This window comes from Pipistrellus hanaki (assembly GCF_964339955.1).
Source record: "Pipistrellus hanaki genome assembly, chromosome: 5".
Classification (NCBI taxonomy): Eukaryota; Metazoa; Chordata; class Mammalia; order Chiroptera; family Vespertilionidae; genus Pipistrellus; species Pipistrellus hanaki.
In genome coordinates this window covers 19,759,696-19,781,684 of record NC_140507.1, presented here as the reverse complement: position 1 = coordinate 19,781,684, position 21,989 = coordinate 19,759,696, and the positions used below count along the sequence as shown (strand labels likewise).

At 46.8% G+C, this 21,989-nt stretch overlaps 1 protein-coding gene across 1 annotated transcript in view; it reads left to right on the top strand.

Annotated features, from left to right (window-relative positions):
• AFAP1L1 (actin filament associated protein 1 like 1) overlaps positions 1 to 21,989 on the top strand; it is a 54,311-nt gene that overhangs the window by 29,418 nt on the left and 2,904 nt on the right. The window contains exons 5-17 of the mRNA XM_084884211.1: positions 820 to 928; positions 5,526 to 5,624; positions 6,276 to 6,487; positions 7,462 to 7,641; positions 9,572 to 9,664; positions 10,770 to 10,863; positions 11,088 to 11,246; positions 12,212 to 12,423; positions 12,756 to 12,901; positions 13,530 to 13,602; positions 16,381 to 16,492; positions 19,446 to 19,610; positions 21,293 to 21,471. Of these exons, the coding sequence (XP_084740337.1) occupies positions 820 to 928; positions 5,526 to 5,624; positions 6,276 to 6,487; positions 7,462 to 7,641; positions 9,572 to 9,664; positions 10,770 to 10,863; positions 11,088 to 11,246; positions 12,212 to 12,423; positions 12,756 to 12,901; positions 13,530 to 13,602; positions 16,381 to 16,492; positions 19,446 to 19,610; positions 21,293 to 21,471 (1,833 nt within the window). The remainder of the gene's footprint in view (positions 1 to 819; positions 929 to 5,525; positions 5,625 to 6,275; positions 6,488 to 7,461; positions 7,642 to 9,571; positions 9,665 to 10,769; positions 10,864 to 11,087; positions 11,247 to 12,211; positions 12,424 to 12,755; positions 12,902 to 13,529; positions 13,603 to 16,380; positions 16,493 to 19,445; positions 19,611 to 21,292; positions 21,472 to 21,989) is intronic.

Here is a 21,989-nt window from a genome sequence, read left to right as displayed (position 1 = left end):
GGAGTGATAGGGAAAGCTCTGGGCCAGAAACTGAGTGGCCTTTACCCTCTTCCCTACTGCTGTGTGGCCTCTGAGTCTGAGTTTTTCACGTACAAAATGAAGGTTTGGAACGTATCTAGCGTTCCCAGCCTTAGGGCCATAGAATTAGGGCAAGGCACCCATAATCACACCAGCATTGTTTCTCAGCTGCATAATTCACTATCATCAGCATCAACAGTTCCAACTGTTGACAACTTACTGTGTCCTTTACATGCACACCGCAACTGAGTGAGTTATCCTCATTTTACAGGAAAGGAAATGACTCTCAGAGAGAGTAAGTGACATGCTGATGTCCCACAACTAGAAGGTAATAGAGTGTAGCTGTAAAGCCAGGGTTCCCTGGCCCCAGGAACCTAAGCTCTTGGCCACAAGGCGATACTGCCTCACTAAATAACATCTCACATTCACTTGTCCCGCTGCTCCTCATGTGTATGTAGAGGTGGTTATAGGGCACTGCAGCACTCACAGTAGCTTTTAGTTATTGTGCATGTGCTCACTCAAGCATATAACTCCTTTTATGTGACAGTCCTCAAAACTTTTAGACATTACAGAAGCCCTGCTGCTTAAATAACCTGGATAAAAACACAGGGCCAAACAAACACTCTTAAGGTTTCCCAGCTTTGCCCTCCTGCAAGTCTGTTAGATATTATAGCTACTCAGTCAGATCTTGCCTTCTGGGAGCGCCTACTCCCTCTCCCCAGCTTCCTTCCTGTCATTCTGCTGCTCTCCTCTGCTCTCCTGGACTTCTTAGTCTCACATACCTCTTCCTTCTCCCTCCAGGCAGCAGACTTGCCTCCACCGCTCCCAAACAGGCCTCCGCCTGAGGACTACTATGAGGAGGCCCTTCCCCTGGGGCCAGGCAAGTCCCCTGAGTACATCAGCTCCCACAGTAAGTTCTGGTCCCCTTGGGAGTAGAGGGCAAAGAGTAGGAGGCTCCTCTCCTGAAGCTCCAAGCCTGGCACCTGCCGGCCATAAGCACCTCCTGAGGAGTAGCTGCCTGAGGAGGTGGCCTCTTTAATGACGTCCTGGGTACATCAGTGGGTGTGGAGCCAGGGGTCAGGAGTTTAGGCTCTAGTCCCAGTTCTGTATAGCCTTGGGCAATCCCCTTCCCCTCTCTGGGCCTCTGTTCCCTTACCCTTAAAATAAGAAAGAGGGGTAGATACATGCATGTAAATGCACTGGGGTGGATGTGCACAGATGACCACTACAACCTTTGCCTAGCCCTGAAGCTGGTGCTAACCTCAGTGCTCCTCCTCAGTGGGCTGATGAACTAATGCATGTTTCAGCAGAGTCACATCTCACAGGCGGACTAAGTTATGTAGGTTATAAAGTCAAGGCATAGGATAAAAAAACACACGGTCAAAATCAGAGGCCTTCAGCAGAGAGTGTGGGCACCCCAGGGGATTTATGAAATGATGCAGGCAGAAATATTAAAAGTGTCATTTAAATTTAAGTCAATACCTTTTTTTAAAAGTCCTATGTGAATGTTTTATAGAATTTATAATCTAATAATAGCATGATGCTTCTAATTAGTTTAAACATAATTATATATATATATAAAATATGAACATATATAATCATTTATGTGTGTAATTTATACATAAACAAATACAACTATATTTCATTATTATATTTTTACCAGTAGGTGAGCACAATAAAAAAGAGGGCACTAGTACAAATAATCTTTGAAAAATCTCAGCCTGGCCAGCATAGCTCAGTGGTTGAGCATTGACCTATAAACCAGGAGGTCATGGTTCGATTCACAGTTAGGACACATGCCCGGGTTGCAGGCTTGATCCCAAGTGTGGGACATGCAGGAGGCAGCCAATCAATTATTCCCTCTTATCATTGATGTTTCTATCTCTCCCTCTCCCTTCCTCTCTAAAATCAATAAAAGTATATTTAAAAACTAAAAAAAAAAAAAAAAAAAAAAAAAAAAAAAAAATCTCTTAAGTTGACCACAAAAGGAGAGTGTTTGGTTTTTACTTGTTCTCAATTGATCTCCTCCAGTATTACAACAGGTGGCTGTTCTTTTGAGGATCAGATAAGTCACTGACTCGGGTGTAGGGACTTAGCAATCCATATAAGAAAGTACATGATGTTCAGTTGCCTAGATCACATATGGTTCTACTGATAACTTGGGAGAACAGTAACCCCGACTTGGATAGTAGGTTGGTGAGATGGAATTGAAGGAAAGGACTGTCATAGGGTGTGACTCACTGTTATTGCTTTTGTGCTGTAAAGTCATAGATTAAGAAAAGGGTAGTGAGGCCCCAAAGGGGCTTTCATCTCAAGTGCTAAGAAACGACGGAAACGAACAGCAATTTGGTGGAGTACCACAAGGTACTAAGATGTACATTGAAATATAATCCTCTACGCATGAAAAATATATATAAAGAAAGTACACGATGGCTTTTTGATGACCCAGCATAGTAGCTGAACATGTAAGTGAAAATGTTTATGTGCTGGGATATTTTCCAACCACAAAAAAAGTAAATAGCCTTAACTAGTTTGGCTCAGTAGTTAGAGCTTTGGCCTGAGGACCGAAGGGTTGCAGGTTCAATTTCTGGTCAAGGGCACGTACTTTGGTTGCAGACTTGATTCCTGGCCCGGGTCAGGGCATATGTGGGAGGCAACCAATTGATGTCTCTCTTGCATCAATGTTTCTCTCTCTTCCCCTCCCCGCATCATCTCTCCCTTCCATTGTTCTGAAAATCAATGGGAAAATATCCTCAGGTGAGGATTTTTTTAAAAAGTAAATAAAATAGGTCTCCTGTACTGATCAGAAATGAACTCCAAGATACATTCACTGAAAAAAATCAAACACATAATACTGCATATGACATGATTCCACTTATTTTTTAACAGTATATATGCACAGACATTCATTTTAACAATATTTCTAGGATATGCAAGAGTCTCAACAGTGCTTTTCTGTGGGAAATGAATAGAAAACTGGGTGAAGGGAACATATATTCCCACTCAAATTCTTTGGTGCTGATTATGCTTTTTGCCATGGGCATATATATATTTTTTATTATAGTAAAACACACATAACAGGAAATTGACCATTTCAACCACTTTAAAATGTCCAATCAATGGTATTTAATACATTCACAGTGTTGTGCAGCCATCACTACTATCTAGTTCCCCAACATTCTCATCACTGCAGAAGGAAGGCCATACCCATTAAGCAGTCACTCCCTATTCCCCTCTCCCCTGAGTCCCTACCAGTCACCATTCTGCTTTCTCTATGGATTTGCCTTTCTTGATACATCATATAATAGAATCATACAATGTGTGGCCTATTGATTCTCACTTATTTCACTTAGCATTATGTTCTCAAGGTCCATCCAACCATTGCATCTATCAGTACTTCCTTCCTTTTTCTGCCAAATAATATTCCACATTTTGTTTATTCATCCATCAGATGGACATTTGGGTTGTTTCCCTCTTTGGGCCCCTGTGGCATAGTATTTTTATGATTGCTAAACTAGTTCAAACAGTGAAACGGTGAGTTTGGACAGGTGATCAGTGGCTTTATCCAGCCTTCATAGTCGTGGGGGTCTAATGTCACTGTTAGCAACTATCTGTAGAGCAAGTGACTTTTATTTTCTTCACTGGAGAATTGGGGGGGGGGGGCGGGGGGGGGCGGACAGGGGGTGAAGGGAATGAAGTGCTCTGTGCCCTGAATCCCAGGTCAAGCCCCTCAGATGAGGCTCCTCCACCTCCCCACAGAGCTCACCCCCTCTCAGCTGGCACAGAGAAGCTGCCTCTGGAAGCAGCAGGCATCCTGGGGCAGTAAGGAAGGGAGGGCCTCAGGAAGGGCCAGGGATCTGATCCAGGGAAAGAGTGCCAAGCCCATCAGGGAGTATCCTTCCTTTCACACAGTATCCAGGCCAGGTGTCTGAGCACTTTGGCCAGCCTGTCCCTCCCTTCTTCTCCCTCACACCTCTTCCTCCCACACCCCCACATCCCAGGTCCCAACTCTCCCAGTCCACCTCACAGGGCATGCCACCAGCACGTGAGGCCTCAGAGTCCTTCTGGGAAAGGCAGGTTCTGAGCCTCACTTGGGAGACAGAACTGGCTGTCCCAGTCACTGAGAATGCGAGCACCGCCATCCTCTGGAAACAGATGGACAGCAGGGTCTGGGAGCCCAGAGCAGTGCTCAGAAGAATAGTGTGGTGTGAGAGCGAGCTGGACTGGGTGAAGGAAGGCTTTCTGAAGGAGGGCTGTGCCGCTGTCCCCTAAGCTAGCTGCTTGTTCTCATCTCTAGCAAATTGTGTGTATCTCAGTTTCCTCGTCTGTAAAATGGGGCTGATACCTACATCCCTGCATTATGGGAACTGGAGGAGACAATAAGAATAATGTGCCATGCACTGTGCTGAGAGTTTATATGCATGATATCACTAATCCAAGGTGGGAACTATGCTTGTTACTTTAAGATGAAGAAGGTGAAACGCAGATAAAACTGTTTTCTTTCCAAGGTCACTCAGCAAATGATGGAGGCCGATTTACACTGAAATCTGATCAATCCCAACACATATGCCCTTCACCCACTGAACTTCAGAGTGCGCTCCAGAGACAGTCTACATCAAAATAACCTTATTTTTTTTTAAATCCAACTCCTTGGAGTTCAATATAGTTTCTATTTTTACATATGTTTTAAAATGTCCTGTTAAATAGTAGGGAGATTTTAAAGTGCAGAGTCCTCAGCCCCATCCACACCAATGAATCCCAATTTCTAGGGATATAACCCAAGGATCAGCAATTTAAAAAGATACCTGGTAATTCTGAATAGAATAAAATGCGAGATAACCCCACCGCTGCACTGTGCTGCAGCCCTGGGTGGGATTGTGCTGTGGAGATTCAGCACAGGCAGCGGCTGTATTCAGTCTGACATGCATTAGTATTACCTCCTCTGGTCCATTTCCTCCTTTGTAGTCACAGAGGCTTAGAAGGAGAATTGCTTTGATACAAAGAGGGGGATGTATCAGGAAGTGAGCAGAAGGGCTGAGGTGGCAAAGAATGCGGCCAAGGTGGAACAGGAAGGAGGGGGATACCACTCTGTGCAGTACAGGGACCAGGACTCATATCCACACACACACCACTGGCCTGGGGTCATTGAAGAGGGGCTGACCACGCTCTGCCTATGAAGGTCAGAGAGAAGAACTTCGAGCTGGGTCTTGAAGGGTGAGTAGGAGTTCTCTGAGAGAAAATAACAGAGCATGGGGAATAGCGTGAGCGAGGCCTAGAGGTGTGACAAGGCCCACCAGATCAGTTCGTGGTGACAGGAGCACAAAGGGCATGTGGGGAGCTGCAGCAGATGAGACACACTGAGGAGGCCCACACCCTGGCCGGGAGAGCTACAGGGAGGGCCACTCTCTCCCCTGAGTGGGCAGTGGTATCCAGGGACTCCCCCAGCCCTGGCCCCTGGAGTCTGCCTGCATTTTTCCAAAGTGTGGCTCCTTCTGCCAACCCCACAGATGGCTGCAGCCCAGCCCACTCCATTGTGGATGGCTACTACGAGGACGCAGACAGCAACTACCCCTCGACCAGGATGAACGGAGAACTGAAGAACTCCTGTAAGTACCAGGCGGGCCTTCTGTCCCCTTGACCTGACCCTTAGCATGCATGTGCCCAACCCCCTTTAGGGTCCCCATGGAGGCCCCAAACCTCTTGTACTCCATGATCTCGGGATTCAGGGGAAAGATCACTGGCACAGGAGTCAGGAGCCCCCGATGGAGCCCTTGCCCTGACTCGTGGTGACCGACCTTATACAGTCATTCATTCTCTTTGAGCCTCCAGTTTCGTTATGTATAGAATGAGAATAGCTTGAGTGTCGTGAGAATGACTTGAGACAGTGTGTGCAAAGATGATGGGGTAGTGACAGTCACTGATGTCTACAGAGCTCTCACTAACTGCTAGGCACTTAGCCAAACACTCCACATCCACTGACTCTCATGGCAGCCCAAATGGGCAGATACTATGATACTGTGTTCACTATGATGGTTTTACTGATGAGGAAACTGAAGCTCTGAGAAGTTGCCAAGGCCACAAAGCTAGAGGCAAAGGTAAAGCACAGCACCCATGTGGGTGTGTGGCCATTACCATAACCACACCTCACACGCACCCCTCACGGTCCTGGGGCCCCAGAGCAGGATGCCTTGGAAGGGGTGGGGAGGTGAGACCCAGCTGATGGCACAGTGGCAGGTCCTTTCCCATGGCGCCTGCAGACAACGACTCGGATGCAATGAGCAGCTCCTATGAGTCCTATGACGAGGAGGAGGAGGACGGGAAGGTGCTGCAGCCCACGCACCAGTGGCCCTCCGAGGAGGCCTCCATGCACCTGGTGAGGGACTGCAGGATATGTGCCTTCCTGCTGCGGAAGAAGCGCTTTGGGCAGTGGGCCAAGCAGCTGACTGTCATCAAGGAGGACCAGCTCCTGGTGAGTGGGCACGGGCGTGTTCCTCTAGGCCTCTTGTGGGCTTGTGCACGTGTGTTTATCTGTGTGTGTGCAGGCATGTCTGCCTCTGTTACCCTGAGCTTGCTCTGTGAGCAGAGGCTCAAGGCCTGGTGCTTTGAAGATCGGTGTTCTGCCACTGGAGTAGAATTTTAAAAAAATAAATAAAAATAAAACTGAGCCGAAACCGGTTTGGCTCAGTGGATAGAGCATCGGTCTGTGGACTAAAGGGTCCCAGATTCAATTCCGGTCAGGGGAATGTACATTGGTTGTAGGCACATCCCCAGTAGGGGTTGTGCAGGAGGCAGCTGGTAGGTGTTTCTCTCTCATTGATGTTTCTAGTTCTCTATCCTTCTCCCTTTCTCTCCGTAAAAAAAAAAATCAATAAAATGTATTTTTTTAAAAATATTTTGTAACTGTTATGAGAGAGATTAGCCTATAAGTTTCCTTTTCTGTAATGTCATTGCCAGGTTCTGGTATCAAGGTTATGCTAGCCTCATAATAAGAACTGGGAAGCGATAATCATTATTGATAAACTATTGACTTCCCAAACCCAACCCTCTATCTCTGCTAGAATTCCCTCTCGAAAATTCCTAGCATGCAGCTCATTAGTAGCAAGAAGCCAACTTCCTCCCAAGCCAGCCTGTTTCTTCTCTTTAAAGAAGTTCTTTAGACTCGAATGGTCTTCCTAATATTGTGCTAAAATTTATCTCTTCCTAATAAGTAGTTGTGGCCCGTGGGTGCCCTCAGTAGCCCTTGATATCTGAAGATTGCCCAAAGATACCCCCTCTCTTCTCGGGGTGAACAGCCACAGCCCCTGTCTTTACATAGTGCCCATGGTTGGGCTGGGTGGGGAGGAGAGATATCTGTGGGGTAGGTAGAGCTCCCCTTTGTGCAAGGCTGTCTCCCTCCTCTACCCTCCACTCCAGGAGACCCTGACCTCTTCTCTCCCTTTCCAGTGTTACAAAAGCTCGAAGGACCGGCAGCCACATCTGAGGCTGGCACTGGATGCCTGCAATGTCATCTACGTGCCCAAGGACAGCCGGCACAAGAGGCATGAGCTGCGCTTCTCCCAGGGGGCTACTGAGATCTTGGTGCTAGCACTGCAGAGCCGGGAGCAGGCCGAGGAGTGGCTGAAGGTACAGGGAGCTGTGCCTCCTTCACCTGCCCTCCCTTCCTTCCTCTCTTTCCCAGGACCAGCTCTCAGTGGGGTGGGCTCCTGCCTCTGGAAGAACAGGCTTTGCTCCAGGGAAGGGGCCAATGGCGGTGCATGGCTAGGGCTTCTGTGTGGAAATGGGCCTCGGGCATCTCCAGGAGACAGACCTCAGGCTGGAGGCCTGTTTCTTCTCATCATCTGAATTACCGCCTAACCTACTGTGGGCTTGTCCAGCCTGCACTGATGCATCTCCTGGAATGGAGAGCTTAATATCTACGAAGGAAGCTGATTTTACCATTAGATAAGCTAATCCTTTTTTTCTTTTAAAAAAAGGAAAATCCTTCCTTGTCTTATGTGAAATGTGGATCCTTGTCACGTCCACTGTGGCCCAGCTTCTGCATCTTGCAGCTGCACCGAACCATTAGAGTTAGTGTCCTGGGCACGTACTGTGTGCCATCTGTTGTTCTAAGAGCTTCACACACATGACCCCATTTACTCTTTGCAATGGAACTATTATTGTTTCCATTCTACAGATGAGGAAACTGAAGCACAGAGAAATTGTGTGACTTGCCAAAGACCACACAACCAAGCGGATGGGGCTAGGATAGAAGCTAACAGGGAACTCTACACCAAAGGCCATAGGTAGGGCGGCACAGTGATCATGAGGGAGGCCTTGGGGGACACAAACCTGAGTTCAAGTCCCAGGCCTGAGAGGCTGTGGGACCTGCAAATGACTTGCCTCTGTTTCCTCCTCTAATCAACGGTTCTTGTAAGAATTCTAGAGAGCATTTGACATAGTATCTGCCAGGCAGTAAGTGCTTAGTAGTTATCAGTGATTACTGTGCCATGATGATGAAGGCAGCGCCCCCAGTCTCTTTCAGTGGGGCCTCCAACCTTGCATCCTGCCTCCATTTCACTCAGACACCCTTTTCCCTCCAAGTGTGATCTTCCTGTTGGAACAAAGAAACCAAACCCCTCCCTCCCCATTCTCCCTTCCTTCCTGTGATAACCAGCTCTTCCCCAACACTCCCTTCCCCCAACCCCATGTTTAGAGTTTCTCTTTACTGCCTTTGTCTCAGGAAGGAAAGGGAGAGAACCTGACTGCTAGTGGAGCCTCTGCCCTCAAGGGGCAGGTGAGTCAGAGAAAGAAGCCCTAGACTGGGAGTTAAGCAGCCTGTCTTTACATCCGGCTTAGGAAGCCTTTGGCCCAGAGGTTGAGGGCCTCTTGGAGCCTCATCATCCTAATCAGTAACTTAGAGACCACAGTGGTCCCTGCCCCACAGGACTGCTAAGAGAATACAACGGGATATTCCATGCGAAGTCACCTGACTTTGTAAACCACAAATGGTGACCTTTGTTATAGGATCTGGGTGCTTATGCTGTGTGATCTTGGATGAGTAGGTAAATGCCTTGGCGTCAGGAGTGTCCATATCTTTGAAACAGAATCAATAACCCTGACTGCCCTCCAGGCTATTGTAAATGTCCAACAGTCACCAGAAGTCAATCTCCCAGCCTTGTGCAGGGCAGCGCAGTTCACGTGGTCCTTCACACCATCATCTCGCTGGTCCTCAAAAAACCTCATGAAGTTATAACCCATGTTACAGATAGGGAAATTGAGGCCCAGACAAGTGGCTTTCTCAAGGCCACACACTAATAAGCAATGGAGCAAGGTCTAGAAGCCAAGCCTCTTGATTCCCAGCCCCATGCCTTTTCAATTCAAGGGACAGATACAGAAGAAAGCTTCTTTAAACCCTGAGGTGCCCACACATGTGGCAGGAAGCCGCATTAGCCTGTCTCTTCTGTCCAGTGGCCCAGCCTCTCTGCTCACTGGCCCCGACCACACAGACCCCATTCTTCCTTTTGCTTCCACAGCATCCCTGCCCGCCTGCTCACAGCTGTGTGTCCTCCCACAGGTCATCCGAGAGGTGAGCAAGCCCATCACAGGGGCCGAGGGGGCAGACATGCCCAGATCCCCCGTCCTCCTGTGCAAACTGGACCTGGACAAGGTACAGCCGTCTCCACGAGTCTCCTCTGGGCCAGGCAGTGAGGGCTCAGCACAGGCTCTTCCATGGGGGACTCTGGGGCTGGTGGTGAAGCAGACACCCACAGTGGTGTCACACAAGCCAGGAGTGCCCAGTACAGAGCTGGCCCCACAGTAAGCACTTGATAAATTTCTAATGAGTGAATGAATGAATGCCTAAATCCAAGTGCAACACAAGCCAGAGGAGGGCGTGACTAACTCTGCCAGGACAGGAGTGGTCACATTTGAATGGAGCCATGACAAAATCGTAATTGTCTGTCAGAGTGTGCCCCATTAAGACGTAGGTACAGCACTCACATAGTAGTTGGTCAGACCATTGGAAAATACGTGCCAGTGTCTGTTCTTTGCCCAGTACTCTGGGTAATAAAGGGTCTCAGCCCCAAACCCTAGGAGAAGGTTTAAGAGCTACATACATGAGTCTGACATGATATAATACAAGCTAGCAGTTACAGAATGTGACTGTGGGGCCAGCATTGTTCTAAATGCTTTGCATGTATTACCTAATTTAATTTCTATTATACAACAGCTCTTTGATGAGTTACACTTTCATATAGGGAACCTGTACCCAATAGGCACTTGGTTGACCTGTCATGACTTTATAAAATGCCAATTCATCTATTTTTCTCCATCCTCACTGTCATCTTGGTTCATCCTGTTACCCAGTCTCACCTTGCCCAGCATGACACTCTCTTAAGTAGCTCTTCAGCTTCCAGTCTTGCTCCCTCTTATCACATCCCCCATGATGCCACTGGAGCTAACTTGCTAATCTGGTTGCATTATATTAGTCTCCCACTTAAATATCTCCCCAGATCCTTGTCACCTGGTCCAAACTCCTAGGACATTTATCTCAATGTGTTATAATTAATTGCCTTGCTCCTCAAATAGACTGTGAGAATCTCAAAGATACAGCTATTCTAAGTCATCATGGTTCACCCCCATACCTGGTATGGTATCAAGTACATAACAGATGCTGACAAATATTTGTTAGCTAATCCTCCTGTGCAGGAGTCTGGGGGAGACTGAACCAACAAGGGGACCTCTGATGTGGGGCTGTCTGTGTCCTTCTCCAGAGGTTATCCCAAGAGAAGCAGACCTCAGACTCCGACAGCCTGGGCATGAGCGATAACTGTTCCACCCTTGGCCGCAGAGAGGCCTGCGAACACGGTAGGAGCCTTTGGGGGATTAGGTGGGGATGCCAGAGCTGGGAGGGGCAGGGGGCTTGCCACACGCACGCAATGCAGAGCAGGTCCTGACCACTCTAGAGACCTGTCAGGTGACCTGGCCTGTGCCCATCTGGAGCTGTGGGCAACGCCTCTGGGAAGGCGAGGGGTGGGTAGACCAGGGGAGGGCCATGGGTCTCCCTCCCCTCCCCTGACCCATCTCTACAGCAACAGGCAAAGGGAAGAAGAGCAGCCTGGCAGAGCTGAAGGGTTCGATGAGCAGGGCTGCAGGCCGCAAGATCACCCGCATCATCAGCTTCTCCAAAAGGAAGGCGCTGGCCGATGACATGCAGATGTCCTCCACCGAAGAGGCAGTTCCGTGCTGTGGTGGGTACTGGGCATACTAGGCATTCACCGGAGAATTCAGACCCAGCTGATCAGGCCCCTGGGCCCAAGCCAAGAGACCCTTCAGGCTTCCTCCACCTTGCCCACAGGACAGAGGAGAGGATCCTGCCACTGGATAGCTAACCCCCTCCGCATCAGTTTTCCATGTCCTTCCATTTCTACTCTCCTGTGAGGACCTGACACTCAGCAGGAGGAAAAGCCAAGTGACCCATATTTCTGTAACCTTAATTCCAATTATTGCCTGTCTCCAGACCAGAGGAGAGAATCTTATTTCCCAGTATATAACATACCAGGTGTATAAAAATACTAAAGTACTTTTCATTATAAATGCATCCAATGTGAGTTAAAAGTGGTTTGAGAGGGAGAGCGTATTATTCTGCTCATTTAAGTGCAGTGTTCCATGTGCTGGGATTCAATAGAAAATCGTATATTTTAGATATACAGTGATATTTTAACCCTGGAAGAATAGCATAAAGGCACCTGTCTATACAGAAATATTTTGTAAGCAGAGGGATTTCTAAGCCCATGGGTCACAGGGCTGTACCGCCCTCATTTTGTAATTCTTTATCTTGGTTAGATGCTTTTACTCCCACATGCTGCCACCAGGGGTCAGCATGATCCGTTATTTTAGAGAGAGGAAAGGCAAGAGGGAGAGTTGTGTCTCTTGTTCATTGTGTATAGCAGCCCATGCACTTTTCATCAAGCTTGGGATGGCCCAAAGGCTGTGCGGAGAAGTACAGATGTGATCATCAGTCCCCATTTTGCAGACAGGAAACAAACTCAGAGAAGAGGATGCGTGAGATCACAGACCAAGAGAGAGCTGATCGGAAGGCCTTCTAGCTATAGTTCAAGGGCTGTCCAGGCACCGTGGCCCTGGGGCACCCTCCACCTTGGGTTTCCACAAGGCTGGGCTGTTGGGAGGTCACACTGCCACTCTCCCCTCCCAGGCTACCTGAACGTGATGGTGAACCACGGCTGGAAGGAACGCTGGTGCCGCCTGAAGTGCAACACTCTGTATTTCCACAAGGACCGCACAGACCTCCGGACCCACGTGAATGCCATTGCCCTCGGAGGCTGTGAGGTGGCCCCGGGCTTCGGGCCCAGACACCCATTTGCCTTCAGGATCCTGCGCAACCGGCAGGAGGTGGCCATCCTGGAGGTGAGAGACGAGTCCTGGCGGTGGAAGTAAAGGGGGCGATGGCCTGGGTGTAAGAACCTCCTCTATTGAAAAGCAAATATTTTTTAAGAATATTCGGGAAGACTCAAATGTTCTCATATCTAAATGGTCAGGAAGGCTCTAAGTATAATGAGCAGAGACCTGAATAGAGGGAAGATAGGAGCCATTTGGATTTCTGGATGTGTTCTAATCTTGTTCTTCTTGGATCCCTAAGTATTGGGTACATAGCAGGTGCCCCCCGTGTCTTTATAAATATGGGGCTGAGTGAAGTGAGCAGCAGCCAAAGCGAACTCAGCTTTCCTCCTCTCCTTCAGGCAAGCTGCTCAGAGGACATGGGCCGCTGGCTGGGGCTGCTGCTGGTGGAGATGGGCTCCAAAGTCACCCCCGAGGCATTGCACTATGACTACGTGGATGTGGAGACCTTGACCAGCATCGTCAGCGCGGGGCGCAACTCCTTCCTGTAAGAGCTGGCACCTGACAGCCCACAGCCGCCCAGGGCCTTTCCCGTCTCAGCTCCCTCTCAGAGGCTCTGAGTCCAGCACTGGGCACTGGGTGGGAAGGCTGAGGAGGTCAGAGTGGGTGCATTCCTCTTCCAGCAGGCAGGAGTGAGCTGGCTAAAGGAGGCGGCCCAGGGTCGGGGGAAGCCTTGGGTGGAGTGAGCACAAGTGGAGAAGTCCTTTTTCATATTGACATGGGTTCTGCTCACAGGCAGGGATGTTAGTCTCTCACACCCTCAAGCCCCGGGGCGGGCAGGCACGGGGCTGGTATGTGGAGCTGGTACTAGAGGAGCTAGGCTCGCATCACAGCTCTCTCACAATCATCAGCTTGGCTGGTTCCTTGCCGGTCTGGGTCCTATTTTCTCACTTATATAATGGGGGTGATGCATTACTTGTTTCCTGGGTTATGAGAATCATGTGGGTCCCTGTCTAGAGAGCCCTGGACATAGCAATGGCCCAGCGCTTCCTGGAATGGTTGTATGACTAACCTTCCAATATCCACTATGAGCTGCTGCCAGAATCAAATGAGAGTGAACAGGAAAGCACTGTAAGCTGCAGCGTGCCATCATCATCATACCTTGTATTCTCTAGATATGCAAGATCCTGCCAAGATCAGTGGCCTGAGCCCCGTGTCTACGACGATGTCCCTTACGAAAAGATGCAGGTACGATCCCTCAGGGCTGCCCAGCAACATGGCAAAGGCCACTTCTTAGCTCTCCCTCTCTCTTTCCCTAACTACAGTCATGAGGTGCTTAATATCAGGGATATAGCCTGAGAAATGCATCCTTAGGCAATTTCGACCTTGTGCGAACATCACAGAGCGAACTTAACACAAACCTAGATGGTATAACTACACACCTAGGCTACATGGTATAGCCTCCTATCCCTAGGCTCAAGTCTGTACAGCATGTTACTGAAATGAAACACAAGAGAAAATGATGCAATCAGGACAGAGCAAACACAAGATGTATGAGGCTGCTTGCTGCAGGTGTAACACAGAATACTGTTTAATAGCACACTTTTTTTATAAGTAGAAAGAATACGCCCTAAAATAACATTTAAAAGTATAATAAATTTTCAAAGTATAGTAAATACATAAACCATTAACATAGTTATTTGCTATCATCACATACTATGTACTATACATAACTGTATGTGCTATACTTTTTTTGTTGTTGTTAATCCTCACCCAAGGATATTTTTCCATTGATCCTTTGGAGGGAGTGGAAGAAAGAGGGGAAGATAGAATGATCAATGTGAGAGAAAAACATTGATTGGTTGCCTTCTGCATATGCCCTGAACAGGGCGCAGGCTGGGGAGGACCCTGCAACCAAGTTACGTGCCCTTGCCTGGAATCAAACCTGGGACCCTTTCATCCACAGGCCGACTGCTCTATCCACTGAGAAAAACTGGCTAGGGTTGTGCTATACTTTTATAAGAATGGGAGCACAGTAGGTTTCTTATACCAGCATCACCACAAACACTGAACAATGCATTACAATGTTAGGACGGCTATGATGTCACTAGGTAAAGTAATTTTTCATCTCTATTATCTTACTAGAGGCCTGGACTACTCCCTCTCACAATCTGGGAGCCCTCAGGGGATGTCCCACTGACGGCTTAGGCCCTCTCCCCACACCTGTACGGGAGGCAAACTGGCTGATCAGGGGAAGGTGCCGCCACCATCACCCCGCTGCTGCTGCCACTGCCAGCCATGTTAGCTGTGAGGCCTGAGTCCTGGGCCTCGTAGCTGCCAGGGCTCATGGCTACCTGCACTCTGGGCCTCGCAGCCACTGTGGTTTTGTCCAGATGGACTTTCGGATGGACATCTGCCCTAATTAGCATATTACCCTTTTATTAGTATAGATGAGACCACCATTGTATATGCTTTCGACAGAAACATCATCATGCAGCACATGATTATACTCCTTTTTTCCTTTGCCTCAGAGAGGTTGTTTTCATTAAACCAGTAGCTGGAAGGCGAGGGATGACCCTTCTTATCACAGATCATGGCTCAGGATGAGGAACTCATGGAAAGGAAGGTAGATGGTACAGAGAAAAGCTCCCAGATCAAGACGAGGAAGGGCTCTGGACACTAGAAAGCTCTATTCCAGCTTGAGCAAAGTGTTGGGCTCTCCCCCATTTAACACTCTGTGGACTAAGGCTGCTGATTCAGTGGTGTCTGGAGGCGGAGGCAATAACAGGGTGGCCACACTCGCAGGCCTTCACCTGGTGGCATCCGCAGTCTGAGTTTCAGCTCCCAGAACTGTCTTGCTCACTAAACTGAGGAGATATCAGCTCATTAATTACAGTGAGGCCTCTGTGGCTATAACAGTAGCCAGAAAACTACATTCTGATCAGATGCTGGTGGGTGGGTCAGGCCTGACAGCATGGGGAGGGAGGGGAACCAAGCTGCCAAGGAAACAGACATGCATCAAGACCCCTGCCTTGGGCAGTGCTAGGTCACACTCTGAGTCCACACCTCAAGGACTCCCTTTACATGGTCTTTCTTTAGACACAGATGAACCAATGGATGCAGCTTGAGATCTTTCTCAGTTGGAGAGTTTAGGAGCAAGAGCTTAGTACTTAAAGGAGCAAACTTTGGACTCAGGGCTCAATCTGAGTTACCTTGGGTTCACTTCTCTGATCTTCACTTCTGGGCTTCAAACAGATATGATCAAACTTAACTGACTGGACAATTGCACGAGCTAACTGAAATATTTTAAGGAAAGAACTTAGCACAGGGCCAGGACAGGAAGTTCTTACACAGAAAAGTAAACCGCACTGCTGTTACTAAAATCACTATTATATTACATTATTATCATATCCCACTCGTGGTTCCTGAGATTTGACAGATTCTGAGTGTTCTTAATACTCTTCATGCACAAATGTATTGTCAGTCTATGTAACTTCTATCATTAGTGCCCGTCATCCATAACTTTTTTTAACGACTCAGAAAACTTTAACGATACTTCGAAATAAGAGGACAAAATATCTACCCTGTTTCCCCGAAAATAAGACAGTGTCTTATATTATTTTTTTCTCCCAAAGTTGCGCTAGCTCTTATTTTCAGGAGATGTCTTATCTTTCCATGCTCTAGGTCTTATTTTCAGAGGATGTCTTATTTTCGGGGAAACACGGTATGATAAATCAAATATGTCACCCACAATCTTTTCAGACTTCTTCATTTTCCTCTCGGCACATATTCCAATTTAGGGCTATCTTCTGCTGTCTCCACCCCACAGAATGGTAGGAGAATCCAATGATATACTGCTAGTGAAAGTGGTTTATAAACTGTTGAGTGCTGCACAAGTTTTAAAATGTAAAGCCAAGATCTCAGAGGTCCCACGGCACTCACCCACCAAGCACGGACCAGGATACACCTGTGTTGATGACTCTGGGCCTACCTGCACTTCATCTTCTTCCTCCATATCCCTCCCAGGATGAGGAGCCTGACCGTCCCACTGGGGCCCAGGTGAAGCGCCATGCATCCTCCTGCAGTGAGAAGTCCCATCGAGTGGATCCACAGGTCAAAGTCAAGCGCCATGCCTCCAGTGAGTTCTGTGGGGGAGGGGAAAGGGTGAGAAGCAGCCCATGAGTGGAGGGAGTCTCAAAATCATATTCCTCCAGGGATCAGGCAGGTAAATAAATGAGTGAACTGATGTGAAAGAAAATACTCTACCATAAGAAAAATCACATCATAAGTACAGTGATGAAGGGCAGCTTGCATGTGGCCTCAGAGGAGAGACAAGGAGTGGGGTGGGGGAGACTATAGGAAACTGGAGAAGCTTAGGAGTGGCCACTAAGCTCCAGCCAATGGCCCACACACAGCAGTGCCAATTATTCGAGAGAGATCAGAAATCTAGACTTTATATGAAATCTACATACTCATAAAGAGCATACTAAAGAGAGGAGAGAAAGAAGCATATATATATATATATATATATATATATATATATATATATATATATATATATATATATAAAGAAATAATGGCTGAAAACTTGCCAAGTTTATTGAAAAACATTATTGATATATCCAGGATACCAGTGAAGTCCAAGTAATATAAAAGCAAAGTGATCCACAAAGGACACATCATGGTCAAAATGCTAAAGCCAAAAGAAGAAAGTAGAAGAGAAATCTATTTGTCACTTACGAAGGATCCCCACTAAGGTTAACAGCTGATTTATCAGAAACAGCAGAGGCTTTCCTCTTAAGATCACCTGAGCCCAGCCAGGTGTGGCTCAGTGTTTGAGCATCGACCCAGGAACCAGAAGGTCACTGGGTTAAATTTTTGATCAGGGCACATGCCTGGGTTGCAGACTCAGTCCCCAGAAGGGCATGCAGAAAGCTGTCAATCGATGATCCTCTCTCATCATTGATGTTTCCTCTCCCCCTCTCCCTTCCTCTCTGAAATCAATAAAAAATATATTTAATTTTAAAAAAGATCACCTGGAATACTATTCAGCAATAAAAAGGAAAGAAGCACTGATATATACCACATTAGTGCATTAGTTACACTAGTAACATGGACGTTAAATATTCCTTATTTTCCCCTCCACTATGGAAGCCCAGATTTTTATGGAAGATACTTGGGAAGTTCTGAGGCAAATACTTTATCATCACTACTAGGAGGCCCACAGAATTATACAATAGCTCCTTGCAACAATCTAGTTTGCTTCTTCACCACCCTTTGATGACTCGAGGATTACAGGGTCGGGTGTGAGATAAGCTGTTCTCCGTGGTGCCAACATAGTAAGGCAAACCAGGGCAGTGACTCCCAAGAGTAAGTCCACTCATTGGTTCAGACCCTAAGAAGTTTTCACTCATCTGCAATTGAAATATAAAAATAAGCACAGTGCAGGAAGTTTTTCACAAATCTAAGTCTATTCAATGTAAATAACTATTTTATTCTGCATTTGTGTTCTCCCAAATCTGAGGCTGTTACAATATTATTTATTTTATAGAATAGTATTTGGAATAGTTAGATGGTAGTTGGGATTTTTAAGGGCCTTATCAGTTATATTAACAACCCTTTGTTGGTTTACCCATTTTCTTTATTTTACCAGTCTAAAAAATTCAAAAGTCTGGGAGCCAGCTCCCCTGATATGCTATTGTATATCTGGAAAGCTAGAGGAAGTAAGGGTCCCTTTCTCTGCCCTCCATGCTTTATTTATTATCTGGTTTGACTTGCAGAGTAGTTGTGGCAGGAATTGATTTTTGCATGAGTCACTGGGTAATCACTGCAATTCCTATAAGAACTGGAGAGATAAGACCCACACAATTACCAGTAAATCATGGGAATTACTCCACATCCCACCAACTTACAAAGGGCTGTGTGTGGCTGACTGTAGCAACAGCATACATCAAACTTTCCCTGATAGGTTTGACTATGGCCTTGCCCCAACTAGAGTACTACTGCATGGCATGGACCTGGAGTAGGTGGACATGGGTTCAAACCTAGGTTCTGCCATCATTAAAAGAAAGATATAACCTCTCTGTGCCTGTTTCCTCAACAATAAAATAGAGCTAATAATAGTTTCTAATGAAAAGGAAATGGAAATGCATATAGGTGACCTAGTACTTAGTAAATACTCAATAAAATTTTGCCATATTTATTTGTTTTTATGTTTTGTTTTGTTTTTTGTTTTTTATTTCAGAGAGGAAGGGAAAGGGAAAGAGAGATAGAAAAATCAACGATAAGAGAATCATTAATTGGCTGCCTCCTGCACATCCCCTATTGGGGATCTAGCCAGCAAACCCAGCATGTGCCCTGACAGGGAACTGAACTATGATCTCTCAGTTCATAGGTCAACACTAAACAACTGAGCCATGCAACAGGGCTGTTTGTTGTTTTGACCCATCACCATAGTGTAGAGTCCATAGCAGACTACTAGATCCCTCTCTACCCCTACCCATTTCCTAGTAATAAAATGGGCAATGCCTGACTTTAGCCCAAGGTCTTGATTCTCTATGGATCTGAGTTAAATCTACCAGTCTCCTTGTCTTACATATACCTGAGAGTTGACTATAAAATATGTCCTTTTAAAACCAAAGTGTGTTATACATCACAAAATTTGTTTTACCTTATTATTTAACCTTTACTAAGCACTTATTATTTGCCATGTACTACACTAAGAACTTTTCATGAAGTATCTCTTTTTAAACCTACCACAGTGCTAAGAGATAAATTTGATCAATATACACATTTACAAATTTGGAAACTATAGCTGAGGAGAAGACACAAAAACATCACTCTTCTCTTTTGCCTGATGTCACACAACCAATAAAGAGCAAAAGAGAATGCAAACCTTGGTCTGGTTCCAAAGCCCCTTCATCCCTGAGCTCTACTACCTCCCTTTGCTCCTTGCTTCCTTAAAGCAGCCACATTAACTACATCTAGGGATATAGCTCTAAATATCCCCATTTTTTATAGATGGAGAAGTTGAGGCTGAAAGAGAAGCTAACACCACCCAAATGCCCTTTTCCTGCCTCCTAACTCTGCAGGTGCCAATCAATACAAGTACGGTAAGAACCGAGCTGAGGAGGATGCCCGGAGGTACCTGGTAGAAAAAGAGAAGCTGGAGAAAGAAAAAGAGACAATCCGGACAGAGCTGATGGCACTGCGGCTAGAAAAGAGGGAGCTAAAGGATGCCATTCGGAACAATCCAGGTACCTACATGGTGTGGTCCTGAGCGCTCTTGGAGGGGTTGGCCTTTCCCTAGAACAGATCACCTGCTTTCTTACCCAAGACAGGTGAGCTTCTCCCTCCTTTCTCCTTTTCATCATCATCATCACCATCATCATCATTCCTCCTGACTAATGGAAGGACCACCTATTTAATAACTGCTTTTGGGGTAAAGGGATGAAAAAGTATCACAAAAATAATATCACAAACTTAATGTAAGATGCAATCTGATTTTAGAAATGTTAAAATGTGAAAAACAGCATGGGTCTTAGAATCAGAGAAATAAAAGGTCATTTGAACCTCACATTAACTCATTCATTCACAGATAGGTGCTGAGCATGGCTATTTGAGCATAGACCCAGGTGCTGGGGATGATGGACAGTGCCTGGTACATAGCGAGCATGCAGTATGTATTCACTGAATGAACAACTGAATGAATGAAAAGAACCCACTGTTACTAAAAAACCCTCCAGTGCAGCCTCCCTCAGGGCAAACATGGACTAATTTTTAAACCTACCGATAGTAAGGCCCAACATAGATAGCTCTTGGTACCAAGAAGGCTCTAATTTAGATATGTTGGGTTAAACTGAATAAACAGCAAAATCCTAGTGTAAATCTCTATGTTATGACTCCTGGTTACAAGGAACAGAAACCAAAGTTCAATTGGCTTAGTAATGAAAAAAAAGAAAAATGCACTTGAAAAACTGAACAATCAGGTATATCAAGGTCAAAGGGCTTACATGATGTCACCAGGAAGTACATTTCTTCAACTCTTGCTTTGGCCTTCCTCTACACTGATTTCATTCTCTGCCTCTCGTGGTGACAAAATGATTGTGCATCTCCAGCCCTCACCTAGTCCTCTCGGTCACCCCAGCAGAGAGAACTTCTCTTCCTAGTGGCTTCCCAAAACATGTCACCCTGACCAACTTTGATCCCTAAGCCAATCACTGTGACTCTGATTGATATAGGATTACGGGCCAGGATTAAGTTATGTGCCAACCCTTTGAACTAGCATTGAGGTTACCCCATTTAAACTATCCTATATAATAGAACTGTAATATGGAAATGGACCGAATGGCAGAATGACCGGTTTGTATGACACGCACTGACCACCAGGGGGCAGACGCTCAATGCAGGAGCTGCCCCCTGATGGTCAGTGTGCTCCCACAGGAGGAGTGCCACTCAGCCAGAAGCCTTTCTCACCACCTCCGCTGCAGGTGGGCAGTAAGGAGTGAGGGGTCCCAGACTGAAAGAATCCCAAACTGTGAGAGGGATGTCTGACTGACAGCTTAGACCCTATCCCAGATCCCAGGCGGACATCCCCCAAGGGGTTCCGGATTCTGAGAGGGTGCAGGCCGGGCTGAGGGACCCCTCCCCAAGTGCACAGATTTCGTCCACTGGGCCTCTACTAAATAATAATGGAGGAAATGTAGTTTCCCAGGGGGAAAAAACAGGGTTCTGTAACCAGAAGATGGAGAAATGGGTATTGGGAAGGTAAAAAACACACTACCTGGCATAGAGCTGGTGGCCCGAAGACCACCTCTTAACCAGGTCTGAGGATAGGAAAGGCCCTCTGGGAGGAGCAGACTAGGGCCTGAGGCGCTGCCAAACTGCTTGATGCTTTAGGCCAGGCTCAGCTGTTTCTCATGAATGTCTTTGGAAACAGGAGCAAAGTTAAAAGTTCTGGAGGAGGCCGTGGCCACCCTGGATGCTCAGTGCCGGGCGAAGGAAGAGCACCGGATCGACCTGGAACTGAAGCTGGTGGCTGTGAAGGAGCGCTTACAGAGGTCTCTGGCAGGGGGCCCAGCCCTGGGACTCTCCATAAGCAGCAGGAACAAGAGTGCGGTGAGTCCACTCCCTGCTACGCCAGGAGTAGCTGCTCCTTACTGTCTTCACATGCTACCGATCTTGATCATCCTTTGGGGCTAGGAGTTATGCTTGCTTACAGATGACAAAAGAGGCCCTAAGGCAGTGTTTCCCAACCTTCTCTCATGATGAGAATCACCTGGTGGAGTTGTTAAAACACAGATTCCTGAATCTCAACTAAGAAGTGCTAAACTAGAATTTTTGGGAACATATAGGTAAAATTGTATACTTAACTAGTGCTCTAAGACAGATTTTATATACAGAGCACTAAGTTAGGTATGCAATTTTACCTATATGTTCTCAAAAATTCTAGTTTAGCACTTCTTAGTTGGGATTCAGGAATCTGTGTTTTAACAACTCCACCAGGTGATTCTCATCATGAGAGAAGGTTGGAAAACACTGCCCTAAGGGACATGCCACTGGTGGCACAGCTAGGAAGGGGATTCTCGCAGCAAGTTCTCTGGCCTGTGTTCTCTCCAGGGACACACCCATTTCAG